Here is a 21,751-nt window from a genome sequence, read left to right on the forward strand (position 1 = left end):
AGACCTAGACCTGCTTTGGTCCTCTCGCTAGAACCTCATTCAGCCTCAATATTCCTGTCGGTCCTTTTCTGAGAGTAACTGTAAGAACCAAATGAAATAATGAATATGAAAATGAGAAGTGAAAGAGCACCACACCGGAGGTCAGGGGACCTAGAACCCAACCTCTGCTTGGACCTTTATAACACATAAGATTGTACAAAAAAATCCTATAGCTGCTTTGAGCTACATCCATTCTTAGAGAAGTACACAATGCCTACACATGTGTTAGACATTCTACTGAGTGTTAGGAATACAGAAGGGAACACGAAAGAGACAGGCTCCTGTCCTCACTGAACTCACGGCCTAAATGGGGAAATGATGAGTAAAATAGGCATTAAAATGAGATTCGGTTAAGTGCCGGCATCGAGGAGTTTGTAAGAGAGGTAGCTAATCTAGATTTAAGGGTCAAGGAATATTTCCCAAAAGGAAATGACTTTTAAGCTGAGCCTGAAATGAAAAATCAGGTAAAGAAGAGTTCCAGGCAGAGGGAACAGGGCTGAAAGGCCTGTGCTCAGAGGGCAAGCGTTAATAGTGGGTTCTACAGAAGTAAAGAGGATATAAAAAGCAAATATGAGGGATCGTTCTACACAATTTCCTACAACTGCAAGGGAGTCTACAATTATCTCAATAAAAATTTCAATTTAAAGAAGCATAGAGCATTTTGTAAACTGAGAAGCACTTGAGCTATTTCGGTTCATAGTATTAGTACTAATCACTATATAATGTACACTGCTACAAAGAGCAAAGTGGGAAAGGTCATTATAATAGAAATAGATCTACTAAGGACTGCTAGTGACCACATTTCAATAACTGGCCAAAATTTCAAAAAATCATGATTCAGTACCTTTCACATCTGGTCGATACTGTAGTCCATCATCTTTCTTTCCCAACAAACTAGTGTCATCTGTGTCTATAAGAGAAAACAGTTTTCAAATTAAGATACGCACGATGTTTCAGTCACATCATGAAAACTCCCAAATATTCCACGTGCTCCTCCAGGTCTTCGTCAACTCTGTCCACTATCCTGCTCACATTTTCTACCATTCTCTTGATCTACTGTGCCATTTCTACCTTCAGCCTCAGGGCCTTCCAGATATAAACGTGCTCTGCATGATGGAAGTCTAATTTCATTTAGACTTCATCTCACATGCCATCGCCTTAAAACGTCTTCCTTGTGCACACTAAAATAACGCATACCCTGAAGAAAAAGGATTAATCCTTTCTCCAAGGGACAATGGTCTCAAAATTTACCTTCTACCACAGTTTCCCTGGAAACACATCAGATTAAGATAAACATGAAACCTCAGCTGTGTTATCAGACAACTGTACTATAAAAACAACCCCTGACTGGAGAATTGTATTTAGACTGGCAAGACTGAAATGAATAAATACCTGTTGGGAAGCACAGCTGCAGCTCCCCCCCACACACACAGGGGGGAGGGAAGGGAAGATATGGTGAGGTATGGATGGAAAAATTACACAAGGGACCAAAATAAAAGTTAGGGACCAACCACTCCAAAGGATTCTAAATCTGCTGAATTTCAATCAACAAAATTCTTAATCTTAGCCAACTGCTCCAAATTTGAAATTCCAAGTAGTACCATTCAACAATGCTCCAGTTCCTCCGGAAAAAAAAAAAAATGTATATATATTCTTTCTCTAAGCTCCTCTTTCAACCTAGGCTCTAAATGCCGTCCATGAAAGACAAACAAACCATGCAACATTCTCAAGATCAAAGCTACATGGACTGTCTACCTATCAGCAAATAGTTTCCTCTACCATGCCCATAATCCGACCCCCACCTAGAACTCCTCGGGTGAGTTTCTTAGGTATTACTTGGTACCTTAGACCAGAGTGTTGCAAAGAGCTGTGTACTATTTCACAAATAATTTCTTGCCAGTATAAAGTACCAAAATTTTACTTAAAACTTTCCCCACGTAGCTCAGATAAAAATATATCCCTTTAGTAAGTCCAAAATAGGGAGAGGACCTCGTAAGCAAGAACAGTGTACAACCCTAGTCACTGAGCACGGGCCTGGCCCTCAGTTACGAGGAAATAATACACTGTGCTAGCTCACGTGCATATCACTGAGGAGAGAAGATTTGAAAACCTCTGCCTTTAGTGCCTGAATATTTCTAGTAAGGGTGCAAAACAAACACTCATTCTGAGTTGGAATCATGGCTTCTAAATTATAACAAAAAGCAAGAGGGATTAAAAAAAAAAGACTTTTTAACTAAGGTAATTTTTTCTTACATTCTGTAACTTCACACCAAAAGCTCTAACAGTGCAAAAACAGTAGTGAGAGTGTGGAGACAAAGTCAACTATTATACTCTAGAGAAAAAGATGAAGAACTATATAGCAAACTTTATAGTTTTACTATAATTAAAGTAAGTTGACTAATTCTTTTTTTATAAATTTTAAGATTTTATTTCTTGATTTTCGAGGGAGAGAGAGAAAGTAGGGTAGGAGCCAAAAGCATCAACTCGTAGTAGTTGCTTCTCTATGTGCCTTGACCAGGCAAGCCCAGGGTTTTGAACCAGCAACCCCAGCATTCCAGGTCAATGCCTTATACACTGCATCAAAATAGGTCAGGCAAATTGACTAATTCTTAAACAGCTATAATCATTACAAATTTAAGAACTAAAACGTATCTAGAAATCCATGTTAAGGTCAGCTTCATAACTAAATCACATGGCTAGTGCCTTGAGACAATGAAAATAAATTTTAAAATATCTAAAATAATAACAGAACAAAGAAATTCTAAAATCTAATAATAGAAAATAAAGCATCAAAGATTTCTAATTTTATAAATTTGGAACACTACCAAATGTACAAATAAGATTACAGGCATGAAATATTAAAAACAGGACTCTGGGTAAGTAGAAGGAATTTTACCTGTGCAATGACCAAGATGCCTTATGTCAATCTGTTCTTGCTTTATACAGGATGCTTCTCGAACAAAACAGGGATTGTTATATGAACTCCCATCAGAAGCACACACAGGATTAAAACTGTATCCACTGCAATCTATATTACATACACACCTGTAGGAAAAAACAAAAATTACCCATATTTTAAAACAAGTGTGTTTCTCAATGCTACAACTACAAAGAGAAATTCTTTTTTCCTGCCTTTTGTAGCAGAACTCAACATATTTTAAGTCACTCAACATATTTAAGTCACTTTGCTTAGACTTGATAAGTCTAAGCAAAATGAATGCTCAGGTAACAGTTTCTTTCAGGTAAGAATTTACAGATAATTTCATCCATATACTGTATTATTAATCCAGTGGTTTCTCTAGAGTTTTCCTATCTGGATACAATAATCAGGAGGTGTCAAATGTCAACAACATTCCTTAAAAAGCAACATGGTATACTGAAAAGAACCCAGAATTATGAGTCAGAAGTCATGGATCTAAATCCCAGCCCAACTAATTACCAGATTTGTGTCCAGATTCTTCCTCTACCTCTTAGTTTATTGATCCGTAGAAAAGGAAGTAATAATAGTATACTACCTTACCAAATAATTGAGAAAAATAGACAAAATAAATAACAGTAGATATAAAACATACAAAATGGAAGTCCTCAAAAGTTGTACAGCTATGTACAGTGGTACCTTGAGATACGAGCAGATCTTTTTTTTTTAAGATACGAGCTGTGACTCAGTCTGTATTTTTGTTCGAGATCCGAGCAAAATTCCGAGATACGAGTCGTGATTCGGGAAGCTGCCGCTAGTTGGCGCATTGGCTCACAGATCCAATATCGGCAACACAACACCAGCATCTCGTTCTTTCTCACATGTTACCCACAGAATCAAGTCAAATCTCATGCGGTGTACTCGTTCTTGCATCATTTTTGCATTTTTTACTAACTTTTTTGTGTGCTATCATTGGGCCGAAGAAAGTGAGAGTAAAGGACAGTGGTGAGAAGAAGAAGAGAATGATATCGATAGACGTAAAGCAAGAAATAATAGAAAAACATGAGCGTGGTATACGAGTGATTGAACAGGCAAGGCTGTACGACTGCAATACATCTACAATTTGTACCATCCTAAACAAAAGGATGCCATCAAAAGTGCAAATCCAGCAAAAGGAACTACAATTCTGTCCCAACTGAGGCCAAACATCCATGAAGAAATGGAGAAGCTTCTGCTGGTATGGGTGAAAAGAGAAAGAGCTGGCAGGAGATACAGTGATGGAGACTGTAATATGCAAAAAGCCACATATTATTTATGGTGACTTAAAGAAAAAAGAACCATCAACCTCAAAACAGGCAGCAGAAGATACGTTTAAGGCAAGTCATGGCTGGTTTAAAAATTTCAAGAAGAGATCTGGCATCCACTCGGTGGTGAGACATGTGAAGCTACGAGTGCTGACATTAAGGCAGCTAAGGAGTACATTGCATGTTTTGCTGTGCTCATCTCAAAGGAAGGCTACATCCCCCAACAAATGTTCAACTGTGATGTAAAAGGATTGTTTTGGAAAAAAATGCTCTGGAGGACTTTCATCACAGCAGAGAAGAAGCTGCCAGGCCATAAAGGACTGTCATGACCCTTGCATTGTGTGCAAATGCTAGCGGTGACTGTACAGTAAAGCCAATGCTAGTGTATCATTAGGAAAATCCTCAAGCCTTTAAGACTCACAAGATTCTTAAAGAAAAACTGCAGGTTATGTGGCATGCCAATGCTAGGGCATGGGTTACGCGGCAGTTTTTTACTGAATGGGTAAATCTCGTCTTTGGTCCTGCAGTGAAGAAATATCTTCAAGAAAATAAACTCCCGATGAAAGCATTACTAATCCTTGAAAATGCTCCAGCCTACCAACCTAGTTTTGAAGATGACATTCTTGATGAGTTCAAATTCGTGAAAGTCCTCTACCTCCCACCCAATAGGACTTCAATCGTGCAACCTATGGATCAGCAGGTCCTTTCCAACTTTAAAAAGCTTTACACAAAGCACTTGTTCCACCGCTGCTTTGAGGTGACTGAGAATACAATTCTAACCCTTCAAGAGTTTTGGAAAGATCACTACAACATAGTGATATGTTTATGCATTATTGACTTGGCATGGCAAGAGGTTACAAGAAGAACCTTGAACTAGGCATGGAAAAAGTTATGGCGTGGTGATGTTGCAGACAGAGACTTTGAAGGATTCAAACCAGAGACTGAGACCAAGGTAGAAGCATTGGAGGAGATTGTGTCCCTTGGAAAGTTGATGGGTCTGGAGGTAGATGAAGGTGACATAAATGAGCTCATTGAGGAACATGAGGAGGAACTCTCAACTGAGGAGTTGAAGGAGCTACAGATGATGCAACATACGGAGCTTCTGCAAGAGATTAGTAGTGAGGAGGAGGTAGAGTCGGAGGAAGTGATTTCTACAAGTGAAATTAAAGACACGCTGGCAATGTGGGAGAAGCTTTCAAGTTTCATTGTAAAGAAACACCCAGAAAAAGTTTTAATTGTCGTGCTTCAGCACTTTTTAATGACACTTGTCACATTTCCGTAACATTTTAAAAGGCAGGCAAAAGCAAACATCTTTGGATTGATTTTTATTCAAAAGTCCTGCAAGTGAAAGTGCCAAAACTGCAGCCAAAAAGGCAAAAACAGGTGATGATTATGTGAAAAATATGTAATGTTAAGCTTAGGTTAAGTTTAAAGTTAAGAAAGTGCATTTTTTTTTACAATTAAGTTTTTGTGGTTTCATTTTAAGTAAAGAAAGTGCAGTTTTAGTTTTGTTTAAAGTAAAGGAAATGCAGTTTTAGTTTCATTTAGTGTTAAGAAAGTGCAGTTTTAGTTTACGGGTCTCTAGTGCCTGCATCCCTTCCTCCCTCCCCCCTCCTCCTCCATTCACCTCCATTAGCCACACCCGTCTGTCTCCAAGGTAAGAATACAGTACTAAATAACACTTTTCTCTTTTATTTCATATATTTTGTTATGCATTGGTAAAGTACACTATACATGTGTGTTTCTTAATTAACGTCTTTTTTCATAATTTAGGATGCTTTGGGGATGTTTCATGGATCTGGAACGGATTAAATCTATTTCAGTTATTTTAATTGGGAGAAATTTGTTTGATATACGAGTTGACTGACTTACAAGCTCAGTTACAGAACAAATTAAACTTGTATCTCAAGGTACCACTGTATATAACTGAGTGCCCACTGAACACTGAGACTGCGAGACTGCCTTATAGAGAAGGCCAAGGGAGTCCAAGGCATGGATGATAAAAATAAAAACATGCAGAGACCCACGGTGGACTCGGCAACATGGTGGACTAGGACTCTGGACTAACTCTCCTGCGGAAAACAATAAAAAATACTGGGTAAAATATTTTTAAACAGTCTCTTAAATACATTCATAGGTTGGCAAGAAAGCAAGAAATATGCAAGACAAAAGCTAAATGAAGACAAAAACAGAGAAAGGTCAACTGAGCATGCCGAGGCTGATTTTCAGCTTGAAGGTATTGACCAGTTAGTATTTTCAATTACTAACATTTTTGGCTTTGCAGCCTCTGGGAATAGAAGTCAAAGAACGCGGACCTACCCAAGGCGGGGAGTCTGAAGAACCGAGAAAAGATCGTACCTCAAACAGCTACAATCCACTGCATATGGGTAAGCTAGAAACCAGTTTCCATATCCTAAGGGGACTGGTTAAAGGGGAGAAAAAGTGCTGCCCTGAGCCAAGGCGGTGAAGAAAGGGAAGAAAAAAAGCATCTCCCCAGAGAATTCGAAACCACAAGCCAGCTCTCACACGGGAAATTACAACCTAAAATACTACTTGGGTGTTCTAAAAAACTTCAAAACCAGAATTTATTTTAAGAGTTAAGGAGCACGAGGGGCCCTAGGCAATTGACAGAAGCAAAGCAATCTCCTCTGGAGAAACCCTACTTGATTATCTCAGACCTCAGGCACTTTCCAAAAGACAGTTCCGAGAAAAACACACGCAGCCCACACACACTCACTCACATATCCACAACAAACAAGGAATTAAACACCATAAGCAGAGCAAGCTGATTTTAAAAGACCAAAACAGAACATATAATAAATAATGTATTAGTAGAAAAAAAAATGCAGTGGTCAGATTTCACAACAGATTAGAAAATCTAAAGGTGAATGAGTGAACTGTTAGGTCAGAGAAAATCACCCAGACCACAACAGAGAGTCAGAGACAGGACCCAGGGAAGATTAGGAGGCATGGACAGGTACAACAGTGCGGTGACCACCAGGAAGGAAGGAGGCGAGGTGGAGGAGGGCGTGCGGGATAAATGGTCACAGACGAAGACTTGACTGGGAGGAGGGGGAGTAAAACACAAAACCGTGTACAGAGATGTGTTGTAGAATTGAATGCTCAAGCCTGAGCTATGGTGGCACAGTGGATAAAGCGTCAACCTGGAATGCTGAGGTCGCCGGTTCAAAACCCTGGGTTTGCCTGGTCAGGACACATGTGGGAGTTGATGTTTCCTGCTCCTCCGCCCCCTTCTCTCTCTCTTTCCTCTCTAAAATGAATAAATAGTTTAAAAAAAAAAAAGAATTGAACGCTCAAAACCTGTATATTTATGTTAACCAGTGTCACCCCAATAATTCAATATAATTCAATTTTTTTAAAAATAGAGGCATGGACAACGGCGTCACAAGACCTAATAGAAAGAAATCTGAATGAGGCGATGTAAATATGCTCAACAAATGCTCATCAAACTTTCCAAAACTATAAAAACATAGTGTAAATATACAAGAAGCCTAATACATTCCAAACAGGATTATTCAAAAAGAATCTAGATACTAAAATATCACAATGAAATTCTGTAACAACAGAAAAGACTTATTTTAAAAGCAGCAAGAAAGAAGAGAAAGATTACCATCAAGAAGCAGCATAAGAAGGGCAAGTGTCTTCAAAAGCAAAGCGGAAGCCAGATTTTTACTTATACTCAAAAGACAGGGAAATAATACCTACAATGTCCTGATAGAATAGAATCTTATATAAAGAGAATCTTTCATGAATGAGGGTAAAAGAAAAAAATTTGGAAGAAGTAAAAACTTAAGTTTGTCACCTGCTGTCAGTAAAAGAAATTCTAAAGGTAGCAGAAAATGATCCTATAAGGGAAACCTGGCATGTAAATGCAAATGAAGAACAGAAGTATACATACATGGTAACGTTTAACAAAATACTATCTCAGACAACATCAATAATGCTCTGTGGGGTTAAAGTTTTTTAAAACAAAAAAAGTGAAATACATTATAATGATACATGCAAATTGAGCAGGACTGAAATTATAAAGTTTAAGAACAGAGATATTGATGAAATTTAGACTGTGGTAAGTTGAATATGCACATTAGAATGACTAAGGTTACCACAAAAGAAGGAACCAGCCATAACTTGAAATAGAAAACAGAAATTCAAAAGAAGGCAAGAAAGAAGAAACAGGAAAGGCAAGACCAAATTACAAAGTAAGAAAAAAAAATCAGAATACACCAGTATTTATAATATATTTAAGTAAAGTAAATTTTCCAGCTAAAACACCAAGATAACAATGCAATAAACAGATGATGTATTGAAGAAATGTGCACCTGAAATCTGTATAATTTTATTAACTAATGTCACCCCAATAAATTCAATAAAAATTAACCCCCCCCGAAAGATAGTCTGTATAAAAATACAAAGGCAGCTATATGCTGCTTATTAGACAAAAGTGAAATGTAATGATATGGGTAATCATCATGGGCGGGGGGAAGGGGAGACTGCCAAGTTAGTGTTTAACAGGTAGAGTTTGTTTTGCAAGATGAAAAGAGTTTGGGCGGTGAATAAGGGTGTGGTAACACAACATTATGAATGTGCTTAATACTACTGAACTGTACACTTAAAAATAGTCAAGATGGTGAACTCGAAGTTAGAGGTATTTTTACCAGAATAAAAAATAATTGGAAAAAAGTTCTTTTTTAAATGAGAAGAGAGGAGACAGACTCCCACATGCACCCTGACTGGGATCCACCTGGCAACCCCACCTGGGGCCAATGCTCGAATCAGCCAAGCTATCCTCCGTGTATGAGGCTGACGCTCAGACCAATCGAGCCACTGGCTGCAGGAGGGGAAGAGAGAGGGAAGGGGGAAAGGGAAGGAAAGAGAAGTGGATGGTTGCTTCTCCTGTGTGCCCTGACTGGGGATTGAACCCAGGACATCCGCATGACAGGCCAACGCTCTATCTACTGAGTCAACCAGCCAAGGTCTAGAAATTATTTAATGATACAAAAAGTTGAAAATAAAAGTGATCTATCACACCTGAAATGGAAGAAACCTGGTGCTCTATCTAATATCAGATGTAAGAGACTGCACAGCAAAAAGCATTATGAGAAAGAAGGTCCCTTTACAATAATAACAAATTTCATTCACCAACAAGATACAATAATTCTAAACATTTTAAGATAGCCCCAAAATCAATACAGCAAAACTGATAAAACCATAATAGAAATAACCAAATCCACCGTAGTGGATTTTAGCATGCCTCTTTCTGCAGTCATATATCAAAGAGATAAAATATGAGGAAAACTGAAATATTTACAGGTAAAATGACATGATGCCAGGATATTATTTTAAATACTTTCCCCAAGAATGTAGGAAGGTAAAAATAGATGAAACAAAACTGGGCTTTTTGAAGCTGAGTGATGGATCTACGGGAAGGAGTTAAGCTTTATTTTTTCTTCTTTTCTATGTTTGAAGATTTCCTTAATCCCTGATGAATTAAAGACCTATATTTGAAAGGCAAAATTACAAAAGACCTAGAGGATCAAATATAAGAGACCAATAAATTTAACTTTGAAATGAAGTGTGCCCCATAAAGAGAACAAAAGACAAGTTATAACTCAATAAGCAATGAATAATCAGTATCTAAAATATATAAATAAAAATCTATTTTAAAAAAGATATATAAGTCAATGGGTAAGAGGTAGGCAAAGTCATAAATAGAAAATAAACAGAAAAATAGGAATAAAAGAAGCAGCTTACAGGAGAAATATATGTGAAAAGATGTGCAACTATGCAATAATCAGGAAAATGCAATTAAAACCACACTAAGATAGACACGATCACATTCACTAAAAGCCAAAACCTGAGAATAAGGACAATACCAAGCGTTGGCAAGGATAAGGTACAAAGGGCGTTCTCTTCCTTTGCTGGGGGAGAGCTCACCGGTACAACCAGTTTGGAAAACAGACATTACCATGAAAAGCTGGATTTGCATTAGCCCAACAATTTCACTACTAATAAAATCTCTTACTTGTGCTCCAGGAGACAGGAGTGAGAATGTCCTCAGCAGCATTATTCATGAGAGCAAAATACTGAAACAACCTAAAAGTCCAACAGCAGTAAAATGAACTTTGTAAAAGGATGTGGGCTAGTCAACCCATTCGATAAGCAGCAAAATTGAATGACCTACTGTTGTGTGCATTAACATTCATGAATCCCAACAACAGAATGCTGAGCAAAAGAAGGAACACATAAGTACAATTCCAGTTATACAAAATTCAAAATCAATCAAGAGCCATATAATACAGTGTGTCCGTAAAGTCATGGTGCACTTTTGACTGGTCACAGGAAAGCAACAAATGATGATAGAAATGTGAAATCTGCACCAAATAAAAGGAAAACCCTCCCAGTTTCTGTAGGATGATGTGGCAGCATGTGCGCATGTGCAGATGATGACGTAACACCATGTATACAGCAGAGCAGCCCATGGCCATGCCAGTCGAGATGTGGATGGTACAGAGGAAAGTTCAGTGTGTTCTGTGGCTCGCTAAATTCAAATCCATGACCAAAGTGCAACGTGAATATCGGAGCGTTTATAACAAAGCGCCACCATATAGGAATAACATTACTAGGTGGGATAAGCAGTTGAAGTAAATGGCAGATTGGTGGAGAAACCCCGTTCTGGTAGGCCATCAGTCAGTGGTGAGTTTGTAGAGGCTATACGGGATAGCTACCTAAGGAGCCCTAAAAAATCTGTGCGTGAGCCCACATCAAACTGCACTGAATAGGTATGAAACTGGGAGAGTTTTCCTTTTATTTGGTGCAGATTTCACATTTCTATCGTCTTTTGTTGCTTTCCTGTGACCGGTCAAAAGTGCACCATGACTTTATGGACACACTGTATATAATTACAAAACTTACCACATGTGGTAAAACTACAAAGAAAGCAGAGGCATGACTTCAACAAGACGCGATATAGCAAGTGGGTGGGAGAAAGATGCGACTGGGGAGGGACAGGCAGGGCCAGATCTGAAGTACGTATTGATAAAAGTCTATTTCTGGCTTGGAAGCTAGAAGTCACAAAAGTTTGTTTCATTTTTATGTATTAAACCAAATGTGTACGTTTTCATATACTTTTGAATATATGCTCTATTTCTCAATTTTAAAATTAGGGCACCAAAAAACAATGAAAAATTCATAGGAAGAACAACAGTTACTAACTTAAGTCAAAATGGTTTTTACATATTTAAAGGGTGGGGGAGGGGCAGAATACATAAGAGAGACCACATGAGGCCTGTAATATATTCACCATCTGGCCCTTTATAGAGAAACTTTGCTGACCCGAGGGTTTAAGGGCAAAATTGCGCTGGCAGTATAAAGAGAAACGGTGGCTAATGGAAGAAAGTATTACAGAACTATTTCAGAATTAAGACAAGGCTCATCAACAAAGATGAGATACCATTCCAATCTGGTAAGGAGAAACAAGTGATTCAGCAGCGGGCAACGCCACTCAACTGGGAACCGGGTGGTCAAGTATATGAAAGTTGGCGTCCCCGGTGGGATGGCACCACTGCATCGAAGACCAAGAACAGAGAACAAACCATCGCTTCTGTTTCAACAACACATGAAGGAAGAAAATGAAATTACCAGCTCAAGGAAAAGTCCAGCTCAGTGAAACAGTGAGCCAAGGAGGAAAATATGAGACCCCAGAGGCCACTGATACACCGGATTACAGCAATGACAGGAGTTCGCAGACTGACGACAGTAGCAGAGGGCAGGATGCCCAAAGCACGGGAGTGTGCACTCGAGTGGAAAGAAATCATTTCAGTAAATACAACAAATTCAACACACCTAGCACCTACTGTAAGGGGATAGTCACATTTGCCTCCCGTAATCCTGACTCCAACAAATGATGAATAGAAAAACCGAATATGAAGGAAGTTAGCCTAAGACTGTAAGCTAATGAGTGGCGGAGACAGTGTTCTCTCTAGTTACAGCTGTGACTGACATATATATCCAGCATAGACATTGACCAATGAAAGGAAGGAAGTAGTTATTTTCCACATTTATATCATGAAAAATATATATTTCCACTAAACTGGCCTTGCTGCTCCTGCAGACACGCCAAGGACCCTGGCGCCCCAGGCCGCCTCTTCCTGGGACACCTTTGCCTCGAACAGCCACCCGGCTGTCCTTTACAGCCTTCAAGGTGTTGCTCAAATCCTAAAAGAGCAGCTAAAAATGAAATCTCTAAGCATCCATTTAAGAAGTTAGAAAAAGAGTAATGGCATTGGCCCTGGCCGGTTGGCTCAGCGGTAGAGCGTCGACCTGGTGTGAGGGGGACCAGGGTTCAATTCCCAGCCAGGGCACATAGGAGAAACGCCCATTTGCTTCTCCACCCCCACCCCCTCCTTCCTCTCTGTCTCTCTCTTCCCCTCCCGCAGCCAAGGCTCCATTGGAGCAAAGATGGCCCGGGCGCTGGGGATGGCTCCTTGGCCTCTGCCCCAGGCGCTAGAGTGGCTCTAGTCGCGGCAGAGCGACGCCCCGGAGGGGCAGAGCATCGCCCCCTGGTGGGCACAGCTTCGCCCCTGGTGGACGTGCTAGGTGGATCCCGGTTGGGCGCATGCGGGAGTCTGTCTGACTGTCTCTCCCCGTTTCCAGCTTCAGAAAAATACAAAAAAAAAAAGAGTAATGGAATTAAGTCCAGTGAAAATAAAGGGAGGAGAAAATACAGGTGATATAGATATGGATATACAGATATATCTTAGCAGAAATAGAAAACACAGTTACAAATGAGAAGACCAATAAAGCCAAAAGCTGCTCCTTTCAAAAGACTTTCAAACTGACAAAGCAGAATTTAAAAAAAAGAAATAGAAAAAATATATATTAGGAATAAAAAAGACTATAGATTCAATGAGGATTATGGATTAAAAGATAAAGTTATCATATTATATAATATGTTAGCAAGTTTGAAAATGGGAAATTAAAAACTTTAAAAATATTAACTATCAAATTTTACCAAAAAAGAAACAGAAGCTGAATGGTACTATAGTCATTAAAGAAATTAAATCAGGTTTTTGGGGTTCTTTTTTAGAAAAAAATTCCTCAAAGACAGCATCAGATCCAGGTGTTTTAAAAAGAAAGTTCATGCCCTGGCCGGTTGGCTCAGCGGTAGAGCATTGGCCTGGCGTGCGGGGGACCTGGGTTCGATTCCCAGCCAGGGCACACAGGAGAAGCACCCATTTGCTTCTCCACCCACCCCCCCCCCCCCCTCCTTCCTCTCTGTCTCTCTCTTCCCCTCCCGCAGCCGAGGCTCCATTGGAGCAAAGATGGCCCGGGAGCTGGGGATGGCTCCTTGGCCTCTGCCCCAGGCGCTAGAGTGGCTCTGGTCGCGACAGAGCAATGCCCCGGAGGGGCAGAGTATCGCCCCCTGGTGGGCAGAGCTTCGCCCCTGGTGGGCGTGCCGGGTGGATCCCGGTTGGGCGCATGCGAGAGTCTGTCTGACTGTCTCTCCCCGTTTCCAGCTTCAGAAAAAAAAAACAACAAGAAAGTTCATGAACACATTCATTCCAATCATTCAAGAAAGAGATAATACTGTTATTACACAAAGTCAGCCAGAGAATAGAAAAAATACTGCCTAATTTATTTTATAAGGCCATATAACTTTAAACTAAAGTACAGATTATAACCCATTGAATACAAATGTGTAAAAGAAAATCTCATCATTTCATCAGATAGAGTACCAACTAATAATTCACAATCATAAAAAAGATATGTAATAGTGAAGCAACAATAGGATGTTATAAAAAAGGTGCAACCATGAGAACAAAAATGAGCTTTTGGAAATTAAAAAGTGTGGCAGAATTGAAAAAACTCAAAAACGTACTAGAAGATCAAGTTGAAGAAACCTCTCTGAAAGCACAGAAAAACTGTTTAAAATAGAAAATAGGAAAGGAAAGAATTAAAAAACTAATCTAGAATGTCCAACATCAAATAACAGAAACTCCAGAAATAGAAAAGATAGGAAAGGCCCCTGCTGGTAGGATCAGTGGTAGAGCATCAGCCCAGCGTGTGGATGTTCCAGGTTTGATTACTGGTCAGGGCACATAGGAGAAGCACTCATCTGCTTCTCCATCCCTCCCTCTCTCGCTTCTCTCTTTGTCTCTCTCTTCCTCTCCTGCAGCCATGGCTCAATTGGAGTGAGTTGGCCCCGGGTGCTGAGGCTAGCTGCATGGCCTCTACCTCAGGCACTAAGAAGAGCTTGGTTACTGAGCAACCCAGCAATGCCCCAGAAGAACAGAGCACCACCCCCCCTAGTGGGCTTGCTGGGGATGCATGTGAGAGTCTGTCTGGGAGAGAGGGACAGAGGGAGGGAGGGAGAGGGGACAGGAGGGGAGGGGAGGGGAGGGGAAGAAATGAAATCATCAAAGAATTAACTGGAAGATGTCTCAAATCAGAAGTCACTAAGTTTCCAAGGAAGGGCATCATAAGATTGTGAAATTTCATTACAATGGGGACATGTACAAAGAAGATGCTTGGAGAGAGAAAACAAATCCTATACAAAGGCTCAGGAATCAGAATGGCTTCAGACTTCAGAGCAACACTGGAAGCTAGAAAACAACAGCAACACTGCTTTCACGATTCCGAGGGGAAATAATCTTCCAGCTAGAATTATGCACTTGCCAAGTTATAGTATTAGCTGCAGCTGAAAAACATTTTCAAGCATCTTGTACCCTTTTCTCAAGAAGATACAGAAAGATATACTAAACTGGGAGACTAAAATCAAGAAGTTAAAGATAAAAATCATAAGAAACAGAGTATTCTACATAGGCATGAGGTAAAGGAATTTATGAAATCATATCTGTGGCATAACAAAAAAATATATATCTGGTCTTTATCCCCTGTTCCTGGCTCAGAGCTCTTAAAAACCCTTTCTCAGTGATTGCAGTGTCTTGTATGCTGATGAGATGGCTCAGAGCTCCCTCCTGACTTCTGAGAGTCCTCTGAATCATTTTAGCAAATTATCAAATGTAGGAAAGGTCTTGGGAACCTCTAACTTAATAGTATGCTAGGCAGAAGTGCAAGAGACCTCATTTGTAGCTAGTGTTTAAAGTGGAGACAGTCTTGTGGGTCTGAGCCCTTAAGCTTTAGGCTCTATGCTAACTCCAAGTAGACAGTGTCAGAATTGAAATGAAATTAATGATGGCACATCCAGTTTGTAGAGAATTGGAGAACTGAGTGTTGTTGGCAAAGGCACTCATTAAAGGAAGATCCTGGGAAGACAGCTACATACAAGATGGAAAAGCAACCAGCGACACGGAAACAGTTTCACTGTGGAGACCGTCTTGTTACTGGCTGCCATTACCAAGATGCCCAGTGTCACTGTGTCCTCTTTTTAGCCAGAGGACAGAACACCAGCCTGGTCCAGATTCTGATCTGTATTTAACTTGTCTTGACTGTATGGCATTGAAGTTCTTAGTCTCCCCTCCGTGTCCTGCTGCCTGAACCTAATGAGCACATTCACTTAACTGACATGCTCCCGAGAGCTAGAAGTCAGCTACAGCGAGGTCAGAAGTAGAAAACACACAAAGTCCACTCTCTGAGGATGTTCCTGCCCGTCAGCCATACCCAGGGACATCAGAATCCTGACAGGCATCTCAACTTCAGTGAGCCCTCTGTTCTCCAGGACTCACTCATGGTCTTGCCCACTGACTTTCCCAAAAGGGAACCATGTAAACTCTCTGGGAAGCCAAAAGCCAGGCTGTGACCCAAAGACTGCTCAATGTAAGAGTGGCAATACTGCCCTTTCTTCCCATGGCTGGGTTAATGCTCAGCAAGCACTGGTAATATGGCAATATTCTATTCTGCACCCAAGGTGTTAGGGACATAGGTGTAGTATTCTTTAAACTGCCTGTGCATGTGTTAAACACTTGTTTGCGCAATGTACATTTTACAATAAAAGCTTTAAATAAAGTGTTAGACCAGTATGTATAATGTGCTGTCATTAGCTTGAAAAAAGGAAAAAGAATGCATGTACATATTTGCTTGCAGATGCATAAAATATTTCTGGGAGATTAAAAAAGAAACAGATCACAGTGACTGCCTCTGGCAAAGACAACTGGGAGGCTGGGGAACAGGGAGGGAAACAGACCTTTTAGTGTAATGCTTCTTAAAGTTTTTTCATTACTAACACTGCAAATTTCAAAGGCATGAAGGCATACATAAATAAATGATTCAATGACTTCTATGATTTAACTATGATTTTACAAATCACAAATAGGGATGATACCTCACAATACTGGTGGAAGACAATCAAATAAGCTTTTGTAAAAAGCCCTTCAAAATCATTAAATACTATGCACATTTGGAAGGTATTATTATTATGGAAAAATACCTTTCCCTTCCTTTCTTCCTTTCTCCTTACTCTACATAAAAAGTGCCATTCCGGCCCTGGCTTATTGGTTCAGTGGTAGAGCGTCGGCCTGGCGTGCAGGAGTCCGGGGTTCGATTCCCAGCCAGGGCACACAAGAGAAGTGCCCATCTGCTTCTCCCACCCCTCCCCCTCTCCCTCTCCTTTCTCTCTATCTCTTCCCCTCCCGCAGCTGGGGCTCCACTGGAGCAAAGTTGGCCCAGGCCCTGAGGATGGCTCCATGGCCTCTGCCTCAGGCACTAGAATGGCTCTGGTTGCAACAGAGCAACGCCCCAGATGGGCGGAGCATCGCCCCCTGGTGGGCGTGCTGGGTGGATCCCGGTCTGGCGCATGAGGGAGTCTGTCCGCCTTCCTCCCCTTTTCCAACTTCAGAAAAACACACACACAAAAAAAGTGCCATTCCTTCTCAATATACCGTATTCCCCTGTGTATAAGACGCTCCCATATATAAGATGCACCTTAATTTGGGGACCCGAAATTTTTTTTTTAAATGTATTACATAAAGTTATTGAACTCAAGTTTTATTCATCATAAAATTCATACAACTGATCCCCGCGAAAAAGCAGGAAATGCAAGTAAAAAAACCTACAACCACTGTATAAGACGCACCCAGTTTTTAGACCCCAAATTTTTCAAAAAAAGAGGTGTGTCTTATATATAGGGAAATATGGCAAGTTTATTAGCAGGTGAGAAAACAATAGCTTAAATAACTTTATGTGAAGTTATTCAGATTTAACCAACAATTAATGAAACTAGAAGTTCAGTATACTACTTACTAGTCTCTTTCACACATATTAAGTCCTCAAAATGACCCTGTGCACAATTCTACATGAATAACAAAGCTCTGGTGTGAACTGCCGGGAGTTCACAAAAGATCCATGGAGGAACTCTATGATATCCAACCTTATGACAAATTCATCCAATGTAGGAATCAGCAAGACAGAGTTCCTGTCCTCAAGGAGCCCGCAGCCTGCAGGGATCCCAGCAGTGTACTAAGTGCGGTACAGAGGATGCTTCTCAAGACCAAGGAGGAACACAGAATTAAGTCAACTAACACATAGCGACTGTGGAACAGAGCAACAGAAGCTTCCGAGAAGAGGTACTAACTTCTGACCCAAGTCATGCTTCATCCAAGTCTAGAGGAATAGAAACAAATAAGTAAACAGAGATGGGACTCCAGACAGAAGAAATAACAGAGGCAAAGTATCAAAGAGTACGGGAGCATTCAGAAAAGTGCAAGAGGTCACAAGAGGTCACGGGGATACCACATTTTGCATTTTAAAAACAAACCTCTCAAAGGAAACATTCCCAGGCAGCATCTCCAAAGAGATGGAAATCAAAGGGGTGGAAGAGCAGGAGCTACCTCCACAAAATGCATCACTAAGTTAAAACAAATTTTTTGAGGATTTTTGTAACTCACCTTGTGAGTTATATGCCTTACACATCTACAGACTATCCAAACCATTCGTGGGCAGGAATTTAGGTCAGGTATTGAAAAGATACTAATGAGAAGGAGTTCTATGATTATTTGGCCCACTGTCCAGGCAAGTAGCTGATGGCTATCTTGCAGCAATAACTTCAGATTAGAAATATTACTTAAAAAAAGACAAGGTGTGATTGCTAAAAATATGGGGTTTAAGAAATATAATTTCCTACAAAACAAGTACTGTTTCCAACTTTTAGGTTTAAGTAGAAAGTCTACCCACTGTATTTCACAAAGGTCACAATGGGATACTGAAACCTCACCCACGTGGGAGTCGAATTTCTTGGAACCTCAACTACCTCACATTAAATATAAATTCAAAGATTAGCATTAGTGAGGATAGCCACCACAAACCCAGGCAAAAACTCATGATATTACCAGAGAGACAGTGCTTCAGGAAGAAAGGGGTGGAAAAATCTCTCAGAAGCAAAAATAATTCAAATTGTAAAAATTTAAATAGCCACTAAGCAGACAAGAGCAATAAAATACAGTATATGCAATAAGTAAAGTTCCTACAGTACGCTCAAGGACCTATTTACTCTGGTCTTACATTTAGAATTTATTTTACGTTAGATACAGTTACTACAATCATTTTGTTTCCTATGGCAGGAAAGCAGAGAAGCAAATTAACAACTGGGGCCATCTTCAGTTAGGCTAGGGCTCAGTGACAGGGCACACAGACAGCACCAGAAGCAACAGCTAAGAGCCCTACAGGGAAGAAGAAAAATTTTTTTAAAAAACAACAGAATAATCCAAAGCACAAGCAAAATGGATCCCCAAGCCAAGGGGTGAAACAAGTGCTACCAGGAGCACCAAAGGCCCCTGAGAACAGTGCAGTACACACGTGTACGCACAATGCGGTGAGTAAGCCCTTCGTGGTAAGGGCTGTGTTTGGGTTTTGCTGCTTACTTGCAAGCCACTCAACCTCTTCTGACCTCACCTTCACCTGTAGGATAAGGACAAAACTTCCTTACTCTCCCACCATAAAGAGCTAAAAATAATTTATGTGAAAATGTCTAAAAACTATAATAACACTAATCTTGTTAAAATATGTTCTGTATACTCTGTTGAAGAAGACAATATATTTAAATCAATTTCCATTTAAATGACTAAATAAAAACTCAGCACTTATCTCCCAGCAGAAAATCAACCTACACGGTACCATCTATCCTCTTCCCCCAAATGCTAGATTTTTTTAAAACTATTAACAAGATAAAGAGGGAAAGCTTTTCACAGCAAGAGAAAGAATTTAGCTGCCCTTTGGAAACTAACTAGGATATATAACATCTCTTCTGACAGGAAAGACATTTCAAAATGAGAAAAATATAAAATATTTTTAAATGAATAGCAATACCTAAAAGTATGACATTAAATACCATATCCTTTATGGTTATATTATAGAGCATTATTTTTCAAACTATAGATCATAATCACTAGTGGGTTATGAAGTCACTTTAGTGAATCACTCCCAGCAGTTTTTAAGAAAATAGGATGGAGCCTGATCAGTGGTGGTGCAGTAGATAGTGTCAACCTGGGATGCTGAAGTCCCAGGTTTGAGACCCCTGAGGTCACCAGATTGAGCACGGGGCTCAGGTGGCTTGAGTGTGGGCTCACCAGCTTGAGCAGAGGGTCACCAGAATGAGTATGGGATTATCAACATGATTATTACCATGTGTCTGTGAACATGGGTGTTAGGTCATAGTGTAAACTGTGGTCAAAAAAGTCTGCAAGTCATTGATAAAGAGAATCAATAATACATTGGCAGGTAGTAGTCTAGATAAAAACTAAACCAAAAACTTTAAAGCACTTAGTACTCAGAGGAAATGATAAGTAAAGAATTCACAGGTACAACCAGGCTAAAGAAGAGGGCACTGATTTTTAAAAAGTCATCAAGCCGCAGTCCACAACATAGAAGAAAACAGACAAAAATAGGGAGGCAGGTGTTTAAAAAAAAAAAAAAAAAAAAACTGTTCTAGAACTTAGGAGAATTTGCCCCACAAAACCCTCTGACTTTAGTCCTCAGTATTCTCATCTGTAAAGCGAATGGATTAAATTAGAAAATAAATTTTATGATCCTATTCAACTTTAACATTCTCTGATTCTGACAGAATTTATAATAATAGTCATGATCAGAGTACTTGGTTTGTAACTAAGATCTTTTTTATTTAATAATTAAAATCTTATCTTTTAATAAAAATTATGTAATACCTTCTTAATAAATATGTTTTTACATAAAAATCAAGGCTTAATGGCTAATGTCATATTTTAGCATCTCTCAGTTTTCTATATCTAACAGGTCTAGATAATTGTGTCAAAATTGCCTTTAGACAAATGTTAGTACTCACCTGGCGGCAACCATGAAAAGCACACAGAAGGTTCCTTGAAGTAGTTATACAACCCTTATACAGCCTTCTTGTACTATGGCCCATTTAAAAATTGTTTTTTTAATTACAACAACCACTGCAATCGATACATATAAAATGTCAAACCCAAGTACAATCAACCATAAATGTTTTATAGACTATAATATTAGAGATTCCTATAATTTCCTTTTGTCTCCTTCCATAGTAGGAACAACCATTTTATTTTATTAATTTATTTTTTTTTCTTTTTTTCAGTTTTTAGTGAGAGGAAGGGAAGCAGAGAGATAGACTCCTGCATGCACCCTGACTGGAATCCACCGGCAAGCCCACTAGGGGACAGTGCTCTGCCCATCTGGGACCCTTGCTCCATTGGAACTGGAGCCATTTTTTAGCGCCCAAGGCAGAGGCCATGGAGCCATCCTCAGCGCCTGGGGCCATCTTGCTCTAATCAAGCCACTGCTGCAGGAGGGGAGAAGAGAGAGAGAGAGAAGAGAGAGGAGAGTGAGGAGAGAGAGGAGCAAGAGGGGGAAGGGTGGAGAAGAAGATGGGCGCTTCTCCTGTGTGACCTAACCAGAAATTGAACCTGGGACATCCATACAGCGGGCTGAAGCTCTACCACTGAGCCAACCGAGGAACAACCATTTTAGCTTAATCATTTATTATCTAGGTAAAAGTACCAATTGCTTCCTTAATGTACTTTCCTATGATTGCATCAATTTCCTGGCCTGGACTTAGCTGCTGGTCCCAGTGTATCTCCTCCTTAGCTGGCTCCTTAGTCTGCATGCTCCTTATTATCAGTAAGTCCTCCATTATCAGTAAGTGTTCTGCACTCACTTCTTTATGTTTAGAGCCTATATTTGCAAGAACAGTGGCTGCAATCTCTAAATAAATAAACACACACAAAATAAATTTAGTACACACCACAGAGTTGGTCTGATGGACATAGACTATCTATTATATCCTGAGGAAGTGTTCAGAGAAAGATGTGCATTTTCCATGTAGATGTCACACTTGGACCACCTCTGATACTAGATGGAATTGGTTCTACTTCTAAGCCCAAGATCTCTTTCAATTTAGAGATGAAAAATGATTGCAGAAAAATACACAAAATAAGACTGAACAGAGAGAGATACTGTCAAAGGAATAAAAACAGATCAATAAACCAAGCCAACCCATCACTGACTCTGAATGCTATTATAAAAC

At 39.9% G+C, this 21,751-nt stretch overlaps 1 protein-coding gene across 1 annotated transcript in view; it reads right to left on the reverse strand.

Moving 5' to 3' along the window:
• Positions 1-21,751, reverse strand: part of TMEFF1 (transmembrane protein with EGF like and two follistatin like domains 1) — a 91,973-nt gene that overhangs the window by 25,041 nt on the left and 45,181 nt on the right. The window contains exons 6-7 of the mRNA XM_066367545.1: positions 2,936-3,084; positions 884-949 (exon numbers count right to left, since the gene is read on the reverse strand). Coding sequence (XP_066223642.1) covers positions 884-949; positions 2,936-3,084 — 215 coding nt within the window. The remainder of the gene's footprint in view (positions 1-883; positions 950-2,935; positions 3,085-21,751) is intronic.

Source organism: Saccopteryx leptura, chromosome 2, assembly GCF_036850995.1.
Source record: "Saccopteryx leptura isolate mSacLep1 chromosome 2, mSacLep1_pri_phased_curated, whole genome shotgun sequence".
Taxonomy (NCBI): Eukaryota; Metazoa; Chordata; class Mammalia; order Chiroptera; family Emballonuridae; genus Saccopteryx; species Saccopteryx leptura.